The following is a 21163-nucleotide window of genomic DNA, read 5'->3' as shown; positions in this document are numbered from 1 at the left end:
GAAATTTGTCATGCAGGTACCTTAGGTACCGTAGAGGTGCATTAAGAAAGGAATTCCCGAAATTCCCACGAGAACGGGAATTAGCGGGAAAATCCTTTTGTATGAAAAATCTAAACCATTCAAGTTAGATGTTTGAAATTTGTCATGCAGGTACCTTAGATACCGTAGAGTAAGAAAGGAATTCCCGAAATTCCCACGGGAACGGGAATTAGCGGGAAAATCCTTTTGTATGAAAAATCTAAACCACTCAAGTTAGACGTTTGAAATTTGGCATGCAGGTACCTTAGATACAGTAGAGGTGTACTAAGAAAGGAATTTCCGAAATTCTTACGAGAACGGGAATTAGCGGGAAAATCCTTTTGTATGAAAAATCTAAACCACTCAAGTTAGATGTTTGAAATTTGTCATGCAGGTACCTTAGATACCGTAGAGGTGTACTAAGAAAGGAATTCCCGAAATTCCCACGGGAACGGGAATTAGCGGGAAAATCCTTTTGTATGAAAAATCTAAACCACTCAAGTTAGACAATTGAAATTTGGCATGCAGGTACCTTAGATACCGTAGAGGTGCACTAAGAAAGGAATTCCCGAAAATCCTTTTGTATGAAAAATCTAAACCACTCAAGTTAGACGTTTGAAATTTGGCATGCAGGTACTTTAGTAAACTTAAAGCTTAGTTGCAACAGGATATTACAAAATTCCCACGGGAACGGTAGTTAGCGGGAAAAAACATTTGTATGAAAAAATCAAATCTAAATAAAAGGAGAAACTGACTGACTCAGTGACTGACATATCAACGCATAGCCTGAACGGCTAAACGTAGGCATTTGAAATTTGGAAGGGACATAGCTTAGGTACCGTAGAGGTGCACTAAGAAAGGAATTCCCGGAATTCCCACGGGAACGGAAATTAGCGGGAAAATCTTTTTGTATGAAAAATCTTAACCGCTTAAGTTAGACGCTTGAAATTTGGCATGCAGGTACCTTAGTTAACTTAAAGCTTAGTTGCAACAGGATATTGCAAAATTCCCACGGAAACGGGAGTTAGTGGGAAAAAAACATTTGTATGAAAAAATCGAAACCGCGTAAGATAGATATTTTCAATTCAATTCAATTAAATTATTTATTGCATTCCATGTAGTACAATGGGGTGTTACATAGGCATAGGAACTAAAACATGGACCCTGTAGGGCACAGCAACGTTGAAGGGAAGAGAGGAAGTGTGTATTAAAATTAAAACTCAATGAACAATCAATTAAAAAAAAACAATTCAATCAATTGATTCAATCTAGCATGCATGCATACCTTAGTAAATATAAAGTTTATTTTTGGCTGTATTTTGAAAAATGGGAGTTATTGGGAAAAAAAAATGTACTTATGAAAAAATCTAAACTGCATAAGTATGCACTCCCACACACACAAAGATCTCTCTCTTATATAACACGCCACGCGGACGAAGTCGCGGGCAAAAGCTAGTGAAAAATATTTTTTGGATACTATAATGAGGGTTCAATATTCGCACTTTGCCTATAAGGTTAGGTGAGCAGGCCCTATGAAAAATAGGATAAGGCTAGAGAGATGTTAATTAATTTAGGAATCCATACATAACAATATTTAAATAACACATTCGCGTAGCGTAGTTAACGCGTCTACAATTTTACTTTTAACGCGTCCTGCTTAGTTGGTAGTAGAATGTTTTTTTAGTTGTGTGTGTGCGATCGTATATCAGTAGCGGGCGACACAGCTGTAGCGACACCGCGACACGGGCCGCGCGGTTGTCGCGCGACCAACATGTCGCCACCGCCTTATACGCACTCAATGGAGGCAAATGTGCGTGCCCGCCTTAAACCGCCTCTCCAACCGTAATTAGAAATGTTTATTTTATTTCACTCGCCTCCTTAAATCCTTAGGTATTTTATTCACCGGATAGTCGAGCTAAAGGGAATTTGTTTCGTAATTCTAATCTATAAATACTTCGTTTTAACTGATTCTCTTTCCGTTATAAATGGTGTTACTAATAGGAATAGAGGATTGAAATTAAAACTACTTAAATCATATTTTAATAGCAGTAACATAAATATTTCTATAGCGAGATTATGGCGTCATATAAAAGACATCAACGAGTGCCATAAAGTATTTAGATATTCCTCGACTAACATTGAATAAAAAAAATATGGATATGTAAATAGCCAATTGTACAAGCGTAATCTTAGAACTTTTAAAAATTAGTTTATGACAAAGTTATTTATACTTATCGAAATATTCTCATTAGCCTTAATAGCTGAATATAGAGAACGTTTCACATTTTCTTTGCTCCGTTACCGGCTTGGGTCCAGTAAATCATTTAGGGACACACCAATACCAATGCCTCGAGCCAACGAAACGCATAAGGCAATAAAACTCATTCACACGTTCGTCAAACTAATAGATGCCTTATTAAAAACTTGCCGGCTTTTGAATCGGTCCAGATACCAGATTCATGTTCCGATTTATTTGGTCACTAGCGACCACCCGCGGCCGCGCTCATGTTTATAGCAAAAATGCAATCACAAAAACTGAAAGAAATACTTTCAACTATTTCTAGGATAAAATCAACTAAACATAATAATATGCTGCGGCATAAAATACTTACAATGACACAGGGCCGCAAGAATGGTATGCGACTGGCGCGTATATTAAAATGCCTGACCTGACCATTTTACCATTTGCAACTGGCACACCCCGGACACTTCATACAAAACGCCTCATTTTACACAGACACTACCGAGGGGGGTAAGGTAAACTTAGCTCAGCCGCTAGTGGGGAGCGGAGAGTGGCCGTTCTATACGTAGTATTATTTATTCCTTATTCTATGACACTGGATTGAGGACAGACATACACAATATCACTATTATGAGTAAATAGTATAGATGTTCTAAATTTAAATTAATATTGGCAGTTGCGTTAACGCGCAACAAGTGATTTAGTTTCTACGTTCGATATTTAAATTTATTCGTGTTCCATTTTGTGACTATATTTCTAATGTAAGACTTCAGCAGCGTATGATTTATTTTGAGCCAGTGCGCACATAATTGATTATTGATAGAAGTTAATCGATGTAAGTTATACATAAATAATTTATATTTATAACCTACTGTTGACTAGTTAAGAAAATGCATACTGGAGGTAATAAATACGAACTTTTCATTAGTGATCTACAATCGCTAAAATATCGCTGGTCAATTTATGGATATTTTAACACGTAGCTACTTAAATAAACTGATAATAATTGCAAAACAGTTATAAAACACTTTTTGCATACAATAATATCGGAATTTAAGAGAAAAGTAAAATGAGGGGTCAGTATTCGCTCTTTGCCTATTATCCTAGAGAGTAAGACAAAAAATAGCGGGGTCCACCTGTCGGAGGCGGGCGCGTGGGAACGGTTCCCTAATTACCCGGTCCAGATAACGAGTCTAATTCGCGGGCTGCGTGCGCGCCGCCCGCTCTCACGCACGCATTGTCTTCGGTAATTGCCGATCCTGTTCAATTTGTTGGATTTGTTGCCTCTCCGCACACTGATTCCTTTAAGTGGCCACTTTCAATTGCTAAATAAATCGCATGCGTGCTTAGGTTTAGTGTTCTCGGCCAGCGCTGAACAAACATTGTAAGGGTGAAAGATGTTGTGGGACAAGGTGTGCGGATTACATCGGTTAACTAATATGTATTTTATCTATATATATTTCATTCGTCGATTTTTTTTTTGGTATCAATAATAATTGTAAATATATGAAGTGCAGAATGCTTGTTCCAAGGAAATTACAATAGACTATCCATATTTGTGCGGAAAGCACAAAAGCTCACGAGGATAGGTGCGCAAGCGCAGGGCGTTACGCCTCCGGGCGGCTGATGAAGACATCACGCGTCGCGCCAATTGATTAGTCGCGCGACGGTCGGCGAGAAGCGCGGACGTGTTATTATGCGATGTTAGACACGCGTCCCGGTTATACGAACATGAGGAAACACGTACTACATACATGATAATCCGGTCAGATACAAACATTAGCACTTTCTAATTTCGATCTTTCCAATAACTCTATCTCCAAACCTGTAACAGTTTTTCATAAAACTAACTTTTTCTCACAATAAACTCACTAATTAGGCGATAATCGTTTATTAGCTTGTTTCGGCTGCCTCATCTCCTACTATATCTCATTTCCTTTAACGACCAATACTCGAGCACAACAGATATGGTCAATATGACTCATCCAGTACGTGCCAGAGCCGGCGGTGTAGGTTTCCATTTCGTTTTATGTTTATATTGACTAAACAATTAATTAGGTACAAGATATCGAAATCTAATGCTAACAACTGAGCTAACTAAGAGCGGATATAAACTCATTTAACTCTGCCGTAGTAACAGTTCAATAGGGAATTATTGCACGAATTACTTACTCTAATCGATGGTCGCACGCATTCACGCGATAGCAATATAGGAATTGCGTCAATCGTGGTTAGCGGGATTCTTGAGTTGTGCACGCATACAATTAACGCTTTAAGGATACAATCCATCCCATAGAGAGCTTCTCGTAATTAAGTTGCTGATTAGATTGCTAAATGCGAGGAAGGGTACATCGACATATGGCTTGTCGAACAAACATTACAAGTGCTCGTTTGATCGTCACAAATAGCCAGTCAAGGCCTCTTGTTGGTTTCGATGTACCTAACATAAACTGCCTATATACGTCCCACTGCTGGGCACAGGCCTCCCCTCAATCAACCGGAGGGGGTATGGAGTATACTCCACCACGCTGCTCCAATGCGGGTTGGTGGAGGTGTTTTTACGGCTAATAGCCGGGACCAACGGCTTAACGTGCCCTCCGAAGCACGGAATCATCTTACTTTTTCGGACAATCAGGTGATTCAAGCCTGAAAAGTCCTTACCAAACAAAGGACAGTCTCACAAAGTGATTTTGACAATGTCCCCATCGGGAATCGAACCCGGACCTCCAGATCGTGAGCCTAACACTCTAAGCACTAGACCACGGAGGCTCGATGTACCTAAATGGTAACTAATGTCCAGGAGTGCGTTTAAGCCCTCCTTTAGCTACCGGTTTTGTTATATGTTGACCTCCCGAACCGTATGCATGGGGTAATTTTAAGGATTGCTTTATTGAAAACATTGTCTGTTACTATGTGGTGAAATTATCAGGCTTGAAGTAAACAAACCGCAGCCTACAGTGTTTCACACACCAATAGCAATAACTGTAAAAGCAGAATAGCTGATGTTCTAGGTCTATGTTCCCATACAAATCCGTAATAATTTGTCCTGAGTACGGACTTAGCGTGCCGGAGTCCATTTGCCATGCCGAGTATGGGCTCCGCGGTGCGCCGATCGCCTGAGGACCAACTCTGAATTGTTTTAAAACATTTATAACGCGTATTAATTGCTAACATAAATGTTTTTAATGGAGAACATTAGTTTTGACACTTTATGAAAGTTTTTGGATGGTGCTCTATGTAATTCAATTTAGTTAATACGCTACTTTTTATATCCACTTTTATAGTTATACCGATTAAGATTTTTTGGAGTTATCATTTCTTCATTACAGGATTACTTTTATGGTACAAGTAACCAATATTTTAGGTAACCAGAATTAATCAAACATGTAATAATAATAAACTTTAACATAATTACTGCAAAAAGCACATACAAGATGTTATTGACATCGTAACGAAAACTTTGAGGAATGATTCAGACCATGATCCTGAGTTGATACCAAGTGGAATTTTTTACTTTATATCAACTAAGATTCATGGCCTGACACTCATACATACTTGTATGACAACCTGTACGTACTAGTACGGGGTGCGAGTGACATCGTAACGAATACTGACGGGGATGATTCAGCTTATTATTTTCAGTTCATATCAAGTGGAATTTTCCATCGCAAAAGTATAGAATTTAAATTAATTAAATAAAACACAAAAATAGTAATGAATTTCGCGATGATAAATTCCACACAATATTAACTCAGAACTATGGTCTGAATCATCCCCTCGGTATTCATTACAATGTCACTAACACCCTGTATAATACAAAATAGTTGTCGGGTATGAGAAATATAATGACATCGGGATTCATAATTATTTTATTAGAACATTAATGAAAAAGGAACCTTTTATAAATTGTAATATTTTTTTCTATTAATGCATTTTAATGTGAATATTTACTTAGGTACAAAATATGTTACGTAATTAATTAAAAGGGTCAATATAGGTTTGTTGGCAATATTTCAGCAATAAAAAACCTATATTTCACGTGGTGTTTAGCAGTAAAATAAATTCTCATGCAAAAGCGAAGTTTATAACACAAGCAGCACAATAATAAACAAGCGGCAATAGGTATAAATTACTAGTGGTCGACAGGCGCATTTACTGCGACGTCCGCGCATATTGAAACTAAATCATTTCAACGTGACCCGAGTTAGATCACAAAATACAAATAACTACACTAATGAAGTTTGATTAAAAACTGATTTATTATTTTTACCTAAGATATCCGGCTGCGGGCCCGCGAGTAAATTATAATTTTATTTGAACTGTTTGTTAGGTAACGGGTTGTATGTCAGCGTAATTTTATTGTGCTTGGATATTGAATTGATCTTAGCGCGGTCGAAAACTTAAGCGGTTATAAAGAACTCACTTAAATAATCTAGATTTATTTTTGAACTCGATGTTCTCGCAATATGTCATCCGATAATGACAAAGATTATTCTTATCAAAGCAAAGTGCACGGACGACTGTCTACATACATTATACGCGCTACAATAACGCAATGAAAGCCAACAATGCAGTCTATTCAATCTTCATCGGCATGACTCATGTATGACAGACTTCTAATATTACAAAATAAATATACAAAATAACTTTTGCCTCGCAGTGACGTGTGCTACGGTATGCAAGCCTTAGGGCGCGGCCAGTCAAGGTAAGAGGTCACAGAGAGAAAGGCAGCAGGCCTAATGTCTGTATTAATTTTATACCTTAGTTAAACATGCCTTAGCCATACGAAGTTGACTCATTGAACTTGATTATAAATGTATTGAGCAAACTCAACCGCCACTGAAAATAAATTTGGGTATTTATTGGACAGCTGAGATATATATTTTATGGTTGCTATACCTATAAATATTATTGTTCAAAAGCGCTACTTTTGAAAATTGGCTACACAAGACAGTAATGAAGTTGGAAAGAAGTTCGAAGCTCGAAAAGTTTAACGACAACCTTAAAAGAAGCGTTTTTCGGTTTTTGTTAACGCAGAACCGTATAATCTACACATGAAAATCGTTGTGTAAAATAGGCACCACGCACGACATAGCGTCTAATGAGTCCTCGGTTCACGCATACCTCCTGCGCCGGTCGGTACGCATGTAAGTTTACGCGGGTCGCGCCTGCGCCGCCAGTACGCACGCCCAGCTATTGACATTGTGCTTTGATCTACATTCGCGACCAGTTTCAGGGGTCGCTGTGCTCGCATACTTACGGTTACAATATTATATACTTAAATACCTATTTGTAAATAATTATAATGTTATTTTAATAAGAATATTATCTCGTATCGTTACCTACTTACTAATGTCTACTAAAATATTTAAAATGGCGCTCTAGTAGGAACATATTATCAATAAAAAAAACCACAGACAACGGTAGTAAAGTTATATAAATCATAACATTGGAATCTGGTTCAATTACACGAAATTTGTGTGTACGTACGACAATAGATGGTGTAAGTCTGCTTGTCTTGGGTAAACCGTTGCTTTAGAAACTCAAGTGAATTACTAATACTGATAGAACACAGGAATTCAAAATACTGAGCTTGAATACTGATTGACTGATATTGAATCTCGTAACGTAAATGTATATAGTGAAAATCTATTTGTTAAACATTATGACTTATGGTGAGCTTTAAATAGTTTGCTTTACATAATGTTGGACTATTTTATTAATTTGAGGTGTAAAAAAGGAACTCTTTACCAGTGCCGTGTTTATCAAAACTTACAAGTCTACACGTTCACAAGCTACAAGTTACTCACAAGTACGTGTAAATTACGTTTATCAAAAAAGTAGAAGGCTTGTAAAATATACTTATGGAATAAATATTGACACTTGTAACATGTAATTTACATGTGTAGTTTTGATAAACATATTCTTGTAATAACGACAAATTTTACAACAAAATTTCTTGTAATAAAGGGCTTTCTTGTAATAAAGAGTTGAAGAAAAGAGAACCATATTGAAGACTATGGAGAACCGGAGAGGAAATATGATTGGCCACCTGATACGACACGATTCATTTATAACAAACATTATAGAAGGAAAAATTGAAGGGAAGAGAGGAAGGGGTAGACCTAGGATAACATTTATGAAACAAATAAAAGAGAAGGTGCAGGTCGTGTCGTATCGGGAGGTGAAGGTTTTGGCGGGAAGAAGAGAGGAATGGCGATTACTCCACCGACAAGAGCGCAGCTCTTAAATAGAGAGAGAGAGAGAGAGAGAGAGAGAGAGAAAGGGCTTGTAAGTTTTGATAAACAGAGCACAGGTCACGTACTATAAAATATTTTTGACAAAATCGATTCAATGTCTCCTTTTTGGAGAGCTAGAACAGTGTTTTAAAGTAAAGTATATTTGATTTGATTTGTTTTAGCACCCACTTGTTGAAAAATCTATCTTATCTCAACATTACGGCGAAGGAGATTATTAAATGTTCCATGTAAAGTAGAAGGAATAGGTGTACAACCTAAAACATTACTTCCTAATGAACTAACGTCACCAAGGCATTCTTTTCAAGGCACTTTTGGTAAGTTTGAAGATCAGGACAAATATAAACCCAGGATATATTATCAAGCTGTCATACTCGTAGTTGTAGTTGATATCAAACAGCTGTCTACTTAACGAACAAATTAATGAGATCGATTTCTCGGTTCGTTTTATCAGCTAACCTTAAACGATTGCGCCAAGATTTCACATTAATCTTGAGTATTGCCGACTAATTCAAATTAGATTATAATCAGCAATTGGTAAGAAAATTGATGTGTATTTTATTTATACAATCTTTTGAGAAATATATCTACTAAGACTATTTTTTTTTTGCATCTTACTACCTAAATAACGCGGTGCGGTAAAGGAAAATATCGTGAGGACATCTACATTCCCGAGAAATGCATTTTGGAGGCATGTGACCTAACCTTTATTGGGCTGGTTTTCCCTTCGCGGGTGAGAAGGTCAGACAGGCAGTCGCTTTGGTAAAAAACCGGACTGTGAAATCTTCAGGTCAGGTAAGCGGACCCTGTGATAAAAGGGATATTGCTAGGGACATGATGAGTGCCTAAATAAATAGTGTTAGTGTGTAAATGTATGTAAGCGGCGTCGTTGACATTGCCAGCAGGCCTGTTTTCAATGGGTTTAATATTGATAGGAATTCTATTCACCGCCCGGCCTAGTTGTAATTCAGTTAACTAAACAAAACGCTGGATTAGTCACATGGGCTATTGTCCAGAGCTGTCGTTCTCTACGCTTTATCTTAATTGACTGCGATATGATTTAGTGGCGCAACGATTTGCAAACTTATATTTACAACCTCATAAAACTTACCAACTTTACGATCGTACCAACAACTGCTCCGATCTAATTGAAAGCACATTTCATCAACCGCATTTACTATTTTGTTTTTTAAATCTCTTGCCAAACCATTACTTCGGGTACAACTGAACCATTAGTGTAATTTTAGTCTCTATCGCAACTGAAATAAAAGATAAATCTTTTTGTGGATGAAGAAAAAATTAAATTGTAAGAGAGTATTGTGCTAGTAACGCCCGAGGCGACGTGTTATGTCACATAGCAATTTCTTGTATGACATGTTCTGGTAGGAAAGTAACAAGGATATCAGATTGTTATCAATCCATATGGAATTTGAAGTTCAGGAGTGTTATACGTCAAGACTTAGTCACCGCTGATTCGTTCCTTGATTTTATCTCCAATAGATTTCGTAAATTAAAACTTGTCAGTATTAGTGCTTTATCGCCAGTAGATCTAGATCCATTAACTATGTACTGTGTAGCTTAGTTTTAAGTCTGGCAGTTTGATTGATATGGAAGGTGATGTTATGCTGACCCAAATAGACCATTTTTATTATTATAAGAGACACATGCTCAATGCTATGGTATTATGATATACGTTGGCAGTAGTGAACGTACGTAGTAATGAACTACATAACCAACGACGGCAGTTGCATGGACTTCTGGAAACGTCGATGGCGTCAACTGTTCCTTGTTAATGACAATCAATAACTCAACATCTCACCAATAAGGTCATGGTCTAACCTAAACCTTTATAACCTATTAGTAAATATACACGTTCACTTCTAAGTACCATTAATCAAGTGGGCAGCGTTAACGCTAATCAAATTAAATGCTTCGTTAAGATGCGAGATAGAGACTAATCGAGTGTTTTGTGGCGCGCGTGCGCCGGCGGCGACGCTGTTTTGAGTAGAATGACACGCGAGAGCCGCGCGCGCCGATAATATTGTCAGCTGTCGAAAGAATGCTGCAGCATGATTAGCTCGCTCGTGTGCACCGCGATGTCTTATGAAGATTATTATGCTCTCACATTGAGCAAGGAATCGAGAAGCCACCTCAACCACACATACAGTCTAATACGAAGAAGTGATCTATTACAAACTATGAGCATAGGGCGCTATTATTAGCTCAACAATTTTTGAGTTACATCAGGACTTTCTAAGTTCGCAGTCGTGCATGGCAAGGGCTCTACGAGGCACAAAGGGCAACATTTTTCACCCAAAGATAACGTCCTAACCTAGACAGTTGAGCTAAGTGGCTGTCTTATTAGACTTTCGTTCGCTCTCCAGATAGACCACCATGGGAGAGGGTTTTGTTACTCTGATATGTCATGTTTTGCGGTTGGACATTTGTTAGTGCTCTAAACATGAAGATAAAGTAAGAAATTAGAGTTGCATTGTTCGGTAAACCATTATAAGTTTACTACATTATAGAACAGCCATCTTTAGTATTTGAGGTACGTACATAAAACTTCGAATACGGTCAATAAGTATACTTCAAATATGATCCTAAACACGCAACTAAAACATGCTGTCCTCTAACCAGGTTCTTAACAGCATTAGAAGTTCATACAATAGGAGAGGGTATACAAAGAGAATAGTTCACGCATTTCTCATGCATTTGTTATATCCATTGTTGCCTCCACGGGCATCATACGAGCATAGCTGACCATTTATTAATAGGCCGTATTTGGACATCACCAGACGTGTGATAAATAAGGCTATAGAATTTTGAATATAAACCGAAAGCGGTTGTTAGCTACGCTCTTATGGGTTAAAGGATATTTGGATATTTGTAAGGGTTTAACGAACTGTTACCTACTGATTGCATGTATTTAAAACACAAAGGAGTATTTTTTAAGAATATACATACAAATTATTGTTGCATAGCTAATGTGCCTATCAAGGACAACTGATAAATATATAGTGCCTACAGCATCGCTACGCTTCACAATACAGCATATATTTGCCACATCTTCAATAATATATAATCTGTTGCACAACAAACTTACGTCAACCGCACATTACGCTTATTTGCCTGCATATATTTGAATACGCAACGTATAATTGTAGCTATCATACACGGATATTGTACGTACATGTTATAAATGTTTAAAAATATTATCCGCTATTGACCACGTAATGTTGTAGGAAAGTCATTATGTCTGGTCATGAGACTAATCTGGCAAAATAAAGGGCTCTCCTCTGGTACGGACGTTTAATGTATAGGGAGGCACTAGTAAGGAGGAGCCGTGTTAACCCAGAGCCCAGTTGGTAGAACGCTTGCCTCTCACTTTGAGGTCGCAGGTTCGAATCTAATGATTAACGAATGTGTTTTCGAATCCATGTTTGGATCATATATTATTATCACGTGCTCAGCGGTGAAGGAAAACATCGTGAGGAGACCCACATTCCCGAGAAATGCATTTTCGGAGGTATGTGACCTAACCTGTATTGGGCTGGTTTTCCCTTCGCAGGTTGGAAGGTCAGACAGGCAGTCGCTTCTGTAAAAAAACCGGACCTGTCAAATCTTCAGGTTAGGTAAGTGGACCCTGTGAAAAACGGGATAATTCTAGAGAGATGATGATGATGAAGGCACTCGTAATATGAATACGTTATGGCCACTTCTCCCTGTGCCGTTTACACGATCATACCACACGATTTTGTAGATATTTCATACTAGGAAATGAACAATAATATTTTATTGTTGATTGTATCTAACTTATGAAAATGATTGTCAATTTTGGTTACTAGACAATGAGTAATAAAACTGGATCGTTTGAAACATAATATTCTATGTAAAGTCTTTACAGGTACACTTTTAGTTTATTGAAGGTACAATAGGTGCAATTTAGTACATGTATTACTAATATCCACTGTCAGTGGAAATGAAGAAGCCAACAGCAGCCCTAAAAATAATATAAAACATACGATCTCTAACATAACATAAAAAAGCCTATATACATCCCATTGCTGGGCACAGTCAATCAATTGGAGCATAGTCCACAACGCTGCTACACTGCGGGTTGGTGTACGTGTTTTTACGGCTAATAGCGGGGACCAACAGTTTAACGTGCCCTCCGAAGCACGAAATCATCTCACTTTTCAGACTATCAGGTGATTCAAGCCTGCAAAGTCCTTACCAAACAAAAGACAATTTCACAAAGTAATTTCGACAGTGTACCCGTCGGGAATCGAACCCGGACCTCCAAATCGTACGATCTGTAAAGAATGACAATTTAATTCATTACGTAATAAAGGATTCAATAAACAGTGAGCTAAAAAATAATGGTTTGTGAAGCGCATTCGTACATCATTGATATATTTAACAAGACATAAAAATCGATAAGTAATGTTATTTTAATCGAGAGTATTATTACACTGGCCCATTGTACCTGTACATAAATATTGTGACCAGTCGTAATCCTTTCCTTGCAGATCCCCTAATGGAACAAGGGTAATCATGATCGTAAAACCGAGTTATATAAATTACTACATAAGTACCTTTGATAGGCTATTGAAACTCATATTTCTTATACGGATTATGAACGTATACTTTGCAGACTTGAAGGGACATAATAAAAATGTTTCAGTAGATTTGTTTCATTTTAGGATAAAGAGATTTTGAGTTTTAATCTGCCTATACTATAATTTAGTGTGTTACTTTACTTACTATTCAATACCATTACTCATGAGGAGAGTTAGTAAGAAAATGTAACAAGTTAAAAGAGTAAATAATTATAACATGAAAATTGATCGAAATCCTCCATTATTGACGAAGCTGACTTCGTCAGCGTAGCGAAGTAGGAGGATTTGGAACTTATCAGTGTTCAACAAAGCTGCATAATACATGTTGATCGATGACATAGATTCGACAACGCTTGTGTGGGTGTAGTAAAACCCTAAGGCAAACATTTTAAATTCTATGGCAAGAAAGTGTACGTACCTGCTTGAAGTTTTTGATTCGAATGCCGCCTAAAACCTAACAATGGAACTAAGAGCTTTCAAGGATAACTAACAGCTGTTATTGTGTCGTTTGTCGCTGTGACCAGCCACGATCACTTAGCGATGCGTATCTAACATTTATAGTACCTACCAATTAGGCAAATGAATATAGGGATGGCACACTGAGTTAGTCTCGCAGTCTCTTTGATGATCGACGTTTCAGAGGGGTAAATAAATATATAGTGGTCGGCTCAGATCCTACCAATTCATATCAATCAATAAAAAATAACAAGATAATCAATCATAAATATTCACTTGCTTTTTTATATTATACTTCCAATTATTCTCGCAGATTATACTGCAAATATGCAGAGATGTAAAACTTAAAGAGAAATTAGCTAAGGCAAAAACTCGTCGATCTAATATTTTGTAAAACTCAAATGTTTGTCTTTGATAAGACCATAAGATCGACAGCCCTACACAATGCCAGGACTTAACCACTTTCGAATCGACAGAAATCGATGAATCGTTTCTGAATGCGTTATCTAGTTCGGCACCGCTTGTTAAATGAATAGAATCGAATAACTTACAGTGGGATCTGAATAATCGACACCGAGTAATCAGATCGCTATCTGTTCAGTGGATTTATAAGGATCTCCCGCGTTTCCTGCTAACTCAACGATAGCTTATCTAGATACACCAGGGACCATTATAAATGCTATTAGTCCGCTGTGTTGCGCACTAATGTCGAAGACAGTGACTCCAGCTGGTACTCGATGGTGTTCCATTGTGATGAAAAATTTGTGCGCCAGTTTAGTATCTATAATTTATTTTATACATTGGATAAGTATGTAGAAAAGTTAAAGATTCTATGTATTTCATTTGAAAACACACCTTCGTTATATCTCTCGTTTTTTGAAATTAAGTCGTACAAGAAACTTATCGGCCAACGACCAATGTTCAACAAGAGAGGAAAGTTATGTTTTGTGTGTGTAGTAGTCTAGAATTGGATAAGAATGTACTACTAAGCGTAGTGAATCGGTACGAGTTCAATTGGTATATAATATTCATTTGTTCAACAAGAGAGAAAAGTAATGTTTTGTGTGTGAGTGCAGAGTTTAAATCACGAGCTAGCGAAGTAGTCTAGAATTGGATGAGAATGTAGACTACAAAACGCGATAGTAGATAGGGAATATGTCCTTCAAGTACCTACTATATGTGGTGCGTATGATACGGGTGACAAACATACAATCATACGGCCATATCTATTATGTAGGAAGCTTATCTGAAGGAAATATACATTAGTGTAGTGTGTAGAAAACGTAAACTAATTTTGACCAAATATACTATGTCATAGATAATGCTACCATTGATTACTTTTTTTTTTTTTTTTTGACTAGTACTACTACTTCCGAATGACCTACCAGTATGGGTAAGTTACCTATAAACTATATTTTACTTTGTTTGAGGTGTATGCGGGTATTAACAATTAAAACACATAATACCGGGCGTTCTTACTGCATTAAAATCAAGGATATCAGTCTTATATTCTTATATTTTTACTTGTATGTATGTACTGCTGTTGATGCATCATAATATGAATGCTAGAACACAAAATATACCTAAAGTGTAAGGACAAAATAGTATTTTCTTCTTACTTTCCAGGTCTCCCTCGAGTTTCATTGACTTTCCCTGACCATCTTGACCTTCCATGACATTCTCTGATTACCACTTGATCACTTATTTTTTAGGACATTAAGCAAAATCCAGGAAGGAAGTTTAAGAATTCGCATTGCTTATATTCTACCTTGTGGTTTAATGGCAGCAACGGCATGAGGCACTCCAACCCAGGGACTAGGTAAATCCAGGAATACTGCATCAGCTTTGCCATTTAAATCCTCCCCGAAGCCATCTTGTAACACATCTCTGTGTTGAGCCTGTGTGATAAATATTTTAAACTGATTAGAAGATATCAACAAGTCTCCAACAGGAAAAGAAATACACTACGTAGAATTTTACTATCACATTATCAATATTTTGAAATTGGTCTAGTTTAAAATTATAATTGTGAAAGTCGAAAAGAAATTTCTACAACCAAGTTCACCAAATTGAACAGTACATGCAGACATGATGATGGTGTACTTACAGTAACAAACTCAGAAAGACCATGGTCTTTGAACTCCTCCTGGGCAATGTCTGCTCTGTGTTTGTGGAAGTCAAACGTGTACACATGCCCACGAGGTCGCACTCTTCTTATAAGAGCATGGCTTAGAGAACCACTGCCTGTACCTGAAATGTTAAAACCCATTATCTATCGTAGTTCATGTTCACTGAATTTTATCAGTTTCATGGCTCCAGTGCTTGTCAAGAGTATACATATATAATAATATATGAACTTAATTTTGAGCCAGGCCCATATTTCAAAACTACAAGTTACAAAGAAAAAAGTATAAAAATACCTACTTCGATACCCATGGTGCTTATCACTCTAATAGACCTCATATAATAAATAGACAACCAATCTCTGTACATGGTCTGGTGCACATCTTGTCACAAGCCACGGCATCTAATGACACTGTACAAACGATATAGTACTTTATTGGAACGAAGTCAGAACATCTTAATTTGAGGGAATGAACTTATTCTACTTAATTTACAACATGGGTCAGACCCTTTTTAAAAAAACTCCTTAGCAAATTGCAGTCTATTTATTTTATAGGATATTTTTACTGAGAGTTCATATATTTTCTTCAGACTTGCAGCTTTTTGTTACCAGGTGAGAGCCTTCAGCGCTCCCCATTTGTCCGGCCAAGTAGTTAATGCCATCTGCGGCAAACCTACAATAAGTCACGTCAAAAAAAAAAAGCAGCTTTTTGTAAGTAACATCTATAAGTAATAGATAAAAATATAATCAAATATCTGACCTGCTTCTACAACAACACTGCCTGGAACTAAATCAAGTTGCAGCATAATCATACTGATGTCCGGAGTGTATATAATTTGTGTCCGGTGAGGCAAGGTCAATGACCAGAGCTCCGGTGTAGGCTGTAGTATGTGGCCCCATCCTTTGGAAAGTTCCACCTGTTTACAAACTATGTGTTATAAAAATTAACAGCACAAACAATATGTTTGCTGCTCCATTATGACTATATTTATAGGCATCTCATTTAATTATATCTACCATAAGACTGCAATACAAAGTGTGACAAAGGTTAATGGATTATAAGCGTGAGTTGTGCCTGTGTAAACAGACAGGCACCACAATCAAAACAAAATGTATGAGTTTTAAAATATTCAAACAAAACACAGAACAGGAAGAAGGGTGCCTTAGAAACAAGATACTATGAAGCGCTTTCTAACCAATGTGTTATGAAGAGACGAATATAAACACGAACTTACCCGGCTACCAAACTCCACACCAATTAAACTTCTAACCTTCAAAGCACCAAAGGGTGTTTGGAACACATTTTCGATTAATTCGCCCTTTTTATTCTTAATTTGCCGTTGGACATCCAAAGCGTACAAACTATTGCTTAAATATAATATTACGGTATCACCTTCCGCAATTCTTTCTTTATAATTTAAAAAACTCATTTTTAATTTGTATAAAAGTTCATTTATAGGAGCCGCTACCGCTAACTAAAGTTATTGGTTAAGACGTATTTACAATATATTTTGTTACCGTTTTATGATCTATAACAAAGTGATAAAAGCTATTTTAGCTTGGTAGAAGTTTTGGTAAAGATAAACGTTTTATTTTTCCACATTATATGGTTTGCTAAATTAAAAATGATTTTGTGAAAAATTTGCAAAAACTCATAGATTTAAGTAGTAAACACATTTTAAAACAACCTGAATTTATTATTGAAAAACTGAACGTTAAGATGATACTTGAATATTTCTTACAAATTCACAAAATGTTTCTTCTAAAGTTGTAATAACGAAACGCTTACGTAATGCATAAAAATATGGTTTGAAGTCGTATCGAAATGGTGCTGTAAGATATGTTAGAAAGAGAAAAAGTTATACGAATTGCAAAAGCTTTGTCTCTGTCACTTTTTCTGTTGCAACAAAAATTCTGTATCTACATAATGATTTCTTATTCAATTGGTCTCATTGACAGTTCAATTCTTAGCACGCTATTGGTTATTTTTACTACTAAGGTGTTATATCGGCCAATCATCGTAAAGGATTGGAAAAGATAAAACAAAGAAAACGCTTTTATCGATTTGACGACAGGACTGAGTTTGTAATACGCACAAGAAAAGAATGTCATTAAAAATGGCGGTGATAGTATTTGCTTCTTGCTCAAACATTAGCGATTGGTGTATCTTTTATTCATTTCTACTTGAATACTAGGCCGACACTTTTATTTATATTCCTTACTTTACCTGAGCGTGTTACGTTGCTCAAAATCATAGGTTTTCTGATTTCTGTGTAAAAGTGGTGTATCAAACGAGAAACCAAGTTAAGTGAAAATTACAAAGATGCCTACCAGAAGTTGTTAATAAGACTTTCGTAACATTAATCCTGAGAAATAGGACGTGAAAAATGGTCAACATGGAAGCCTCGAAGATCACAAGCAAAACCAGCTCGTTAAAAGCTTTGATCCTGAAAGCTTGGCGAGAACGATGGACCGACATTCAATGGGGAATCAACATCAAAACTATTCTACCGAGAGGAGTGAGCGGAGACCTTTATAACCTGGCGGACTGCATACTTCAACAGGCGATGGTGGGATGCGGTGCTAATCAGCTGGTAATATCCTATCTCAAACACTCGTTAGCGTCGCATTTGGTGTCGTATGCCGCTGTATTACAAAGAATCTCTAAATTTGATGCATTTCATAAACCCCACTGCATTATCAGTCTCTTAGACTTCCTGGAGAGCTTTTTAGACAGCATCACGTGTCGTGGAAAATTGGAAGAGGAAGTATTGGCCCTTGCTGTGTCTTCAATAATATTGTGGCTATTACAAGTTTATCATTACTCATTGAGTAAATATCCCTCATCCAATCCTATACAATGTCAAGAACTCCTTGAAAAGTCCACATCACTTTTGAATTCAATTGTAAATTCAGATTTTCTACTTGCAATGTTTTATCTTGCAAAACAAAATGATCCAGAAGAGTATAATGAAGTGACAAAGAAATGCCAAGAGATTACAGCATTTATGATGATGAATACACAGTTTAAAGCTCCAGTAACTATACATGAGACATTGCAAAAGATCTGCAACATGGATGTGGACAAAATAGCACCATTAAATAATAAACCAGAATCTGTGACACATTTATTACAAGCACAAATTGCCATAAATGTCTTGGCTGATCCTAGTGCAGAATTGCAACAGCTTTCTAGCCAGTTATTGATGGTACAGAGAATTAAAGGGTATTCTCTGGCTAGACTTTATTGTGAACTTATTAGAGCTTGTTTCATTTCTCTTAACGACTCTAGTAAGGACTCCTTAAAGCAAGCACTGTGGGCTGCATTTACATTCCTTAAAATACCACAGGTTATACATTACCTCCATAATCTCTGTGGAACTACCAGCACCGACGGTGAATTCTCAGTGGAACTTGTTGAAGCATTTGAGAAACTGTTACAATCAACTCCTTTGTTGGATATAGTAGATACAAAAAACTCTTGCAATAGTGTTGTATCACTAATTGAACCCTTAGTGAAATTAAATGTCTTATTAGAAAGCCATCTTGCGTATTTCAATCAAAAACGTGAAAATAAAGATGTAAAATTACAAAAACTGGAACCGACAGGCCTACAGGGGTCTGTCCCTTCTTTTATCACTCGTGCAGAACCAACATTGGCAGGGATTCTAAAAACTATGGGAGGTGATTTCCATAAAACACAAGAGTCATTGTATGCTATGTTGTGCCAAATTGTAGGTGGGACAACCCTAGACACTATTCTTGCAGTTGCAGCAGTTGAAGGAAAATTAAAATTATTTGTGTCAAGGCTTATAAAATTCAACGAATTTGCTTTACTTGCAGCAAGTGAAAAGGGGGCTCCTCAGACAAAAGTCTACATCTTTGATATTTCTTTTCTAATTTTGTGTTCCATTGTGCAAGATTATGGTGCAGAGGCTGTTCTGGAGGAAAATGGAGAATCATTCTTTGAGCAGTGGGTTAAGGAATGTATGGCACACAAAGGAGTTCACAAACCCCCTGAACAGATAACACAAAAATGTGATTCTCAAGTCACTGATATATTTATTCATCATCTTAGTGCTTCAGACTTTGACTTTAAGAACACTAGTTTGAAACCTCATGACCTTTGTATGAATGTTAGTGGTGCTGTGAAAGAAGTTCTGTTTGCGTGGGAACAGGGTTCACTTACTGCAGCTGATGTCAAACGTATGTTAGATTCATTGAAGCAGAAAATGGCTTCTTTAGCAGTATGTGCTTCAGTTTGGCTTTGCTCTTACATCAACGTTGTCCATCAAGATGCATTTTTGAAGCCAATAAACATGGTTCAACAGTTTTTGTCTCCACCAAGTGAGGTAGAATTAGCTCAAATCGACAATTTTAAAGAACGTTCTGCTCTTATGAGTCAAATTATAAGAAAAATGCAATATGATATTCATCCGCCTTCAGCTCCTAAATCGAAGGCTTTGACTTATTCCCATAATGTGATTTCCCGTCAACCAATATTGGAACAACTGCAATCCGTTTGGGAAGATATTAAATTACGAGGGTATCTACATATTGACGCTACACATGTAGTAGAGAGTCTATTAAACACTGCAGGACCAGTTTGGTTTGTTACTAATCTGGTTAAAGAGACATTGAAATATAGGTATCAGGAAGACCTTGATAGATCAGTAGATGTAGTTCTGGCCATGTTCCATTTGGATATTGAGAACTGCACGGAGGCGCTGTTGTTGCATGTCTTACCGCAGTATCTGTATAATGCGAAATTATGTGAAGAACTGGTGGAACCTCAATCCGCTATTCTGGCTAAATTGACAGTATACAGTATATATGCTGCACTTGAGCATAGTAATATAAACAAAAGCCAAAATTCCAGAAAACGTCGTCTAGAAGACACAGAAGATGATACAATGTGCCCAAACAAAGTAAGAAGACTGAATGATAATACAGCCGACAGCAGTGGTAATTCCTATCCTCAAGCACCAAGTCCAACTGGCGTTACACTAAAGGAACCATTACAAACAGCTTTGGAAATTCTATATACTTCCTTTTCTCAGTTAGCTGGAAAGAATGGAGATGTCACTCCTCAAACTCATTTTATACTACAATTTTTAGTATATCTGGTTCAGTGTGGCCAAGAGAGAGCACAATTAGTGTTGCAAAAAATGCCAAGTGAACTTGTTCCCACTTTAATCAAAGCACTTCCAGATTGCTTCAATATTAACCTGATTCTAAGACTGTATGACTTGTCTACACCATACGGTCGAAAGGACACTGCCAGAGACCTTTGCCTTTTGAGGAACATGCGGTTGAGACCTGATTAATATTTATAGGACATTGATGAGCTATTTAGTGAGTAAGTTTAACAATGTAATCTAGGTAATAATACCTATACTGATTTTCTGTAATAAACACGTTTATTAGTACTTTTTGGTTTCAT

The 21163-nt window shown here is 37.0% G+C and overlaps 2 protein-coding genes across 2 annotated transcripts in view; one reads left to right on the top strand and one right to left on the bottom strand.

Moving 5' to 3' along the window:
- The window catches only part of LOC126380651 (tRNA (adenine(58)-N(1))-methyltransferase catalytic subunit TRMT61A), a 50056-nt gene extending 32710 nt beyond the window's left edge, over window positions 1-17346 (bottom strand). The window contains exons 1-4 of the mRNA XM_050030213.1: window positions 16956-17346; window positions 16481-16637; window positions 15703-15845; window positions 15364-15493 (exon numbers count right to left, since the gene is read on the bottom strand). Coding sequence (XP_049886170.1) covers window positions 15364-15493; window positions 15703-15845; window positions 16481-16637; window positions 16956-17150 — 625 coding nt within the window. The 5' untranslated portion in view covers window positions 17151-17346. The remainder of the gene's footprint in view (window positions 1-15363; window positions 15494-15702; window positions 15846-16480; window positions 16638-16955) is intronic.
- Window positions 17347-17836: 490 nt separating this feature from the next.
- Window positions 17837-21149, top strand: LOC126380622 (mediator of RNA polymerase II transcription subunit 24). Its single transcript, XM_050030155.1, has one exon. The coding sequence runs from the start codon at window positions 18108-18110 to the stop codon at window positions 21045-21047; it is 2940 nt and encodes a 979-aa protein (XP_049886112.1). The 5' UTR covers window positions 17837-18107; the 3' UTR covers window positions 21048-21149.
- Window positions 21150-21163: the final 14 nt, after the last annotated feature.

The sequence above is a fragment of the Pectinophora gossypiella genome, chromosome Z (assembly GCF_024362695.1).
Source record: "Pectinophora gossypiella chromosome Z, ilPecGoss1.1, whole genome shotgun sequence".
NCBI lineage: Eukaryota > Metazoa > Arthropoda > Insecta > Lepidoptera > Gelechiidae > Pectinophora > Pectinophora gossypiella.
Note: the sequence above shows the minus strand (reverse complement) of the source record. Positions and strands in the feature narration are given on the sequence as shown.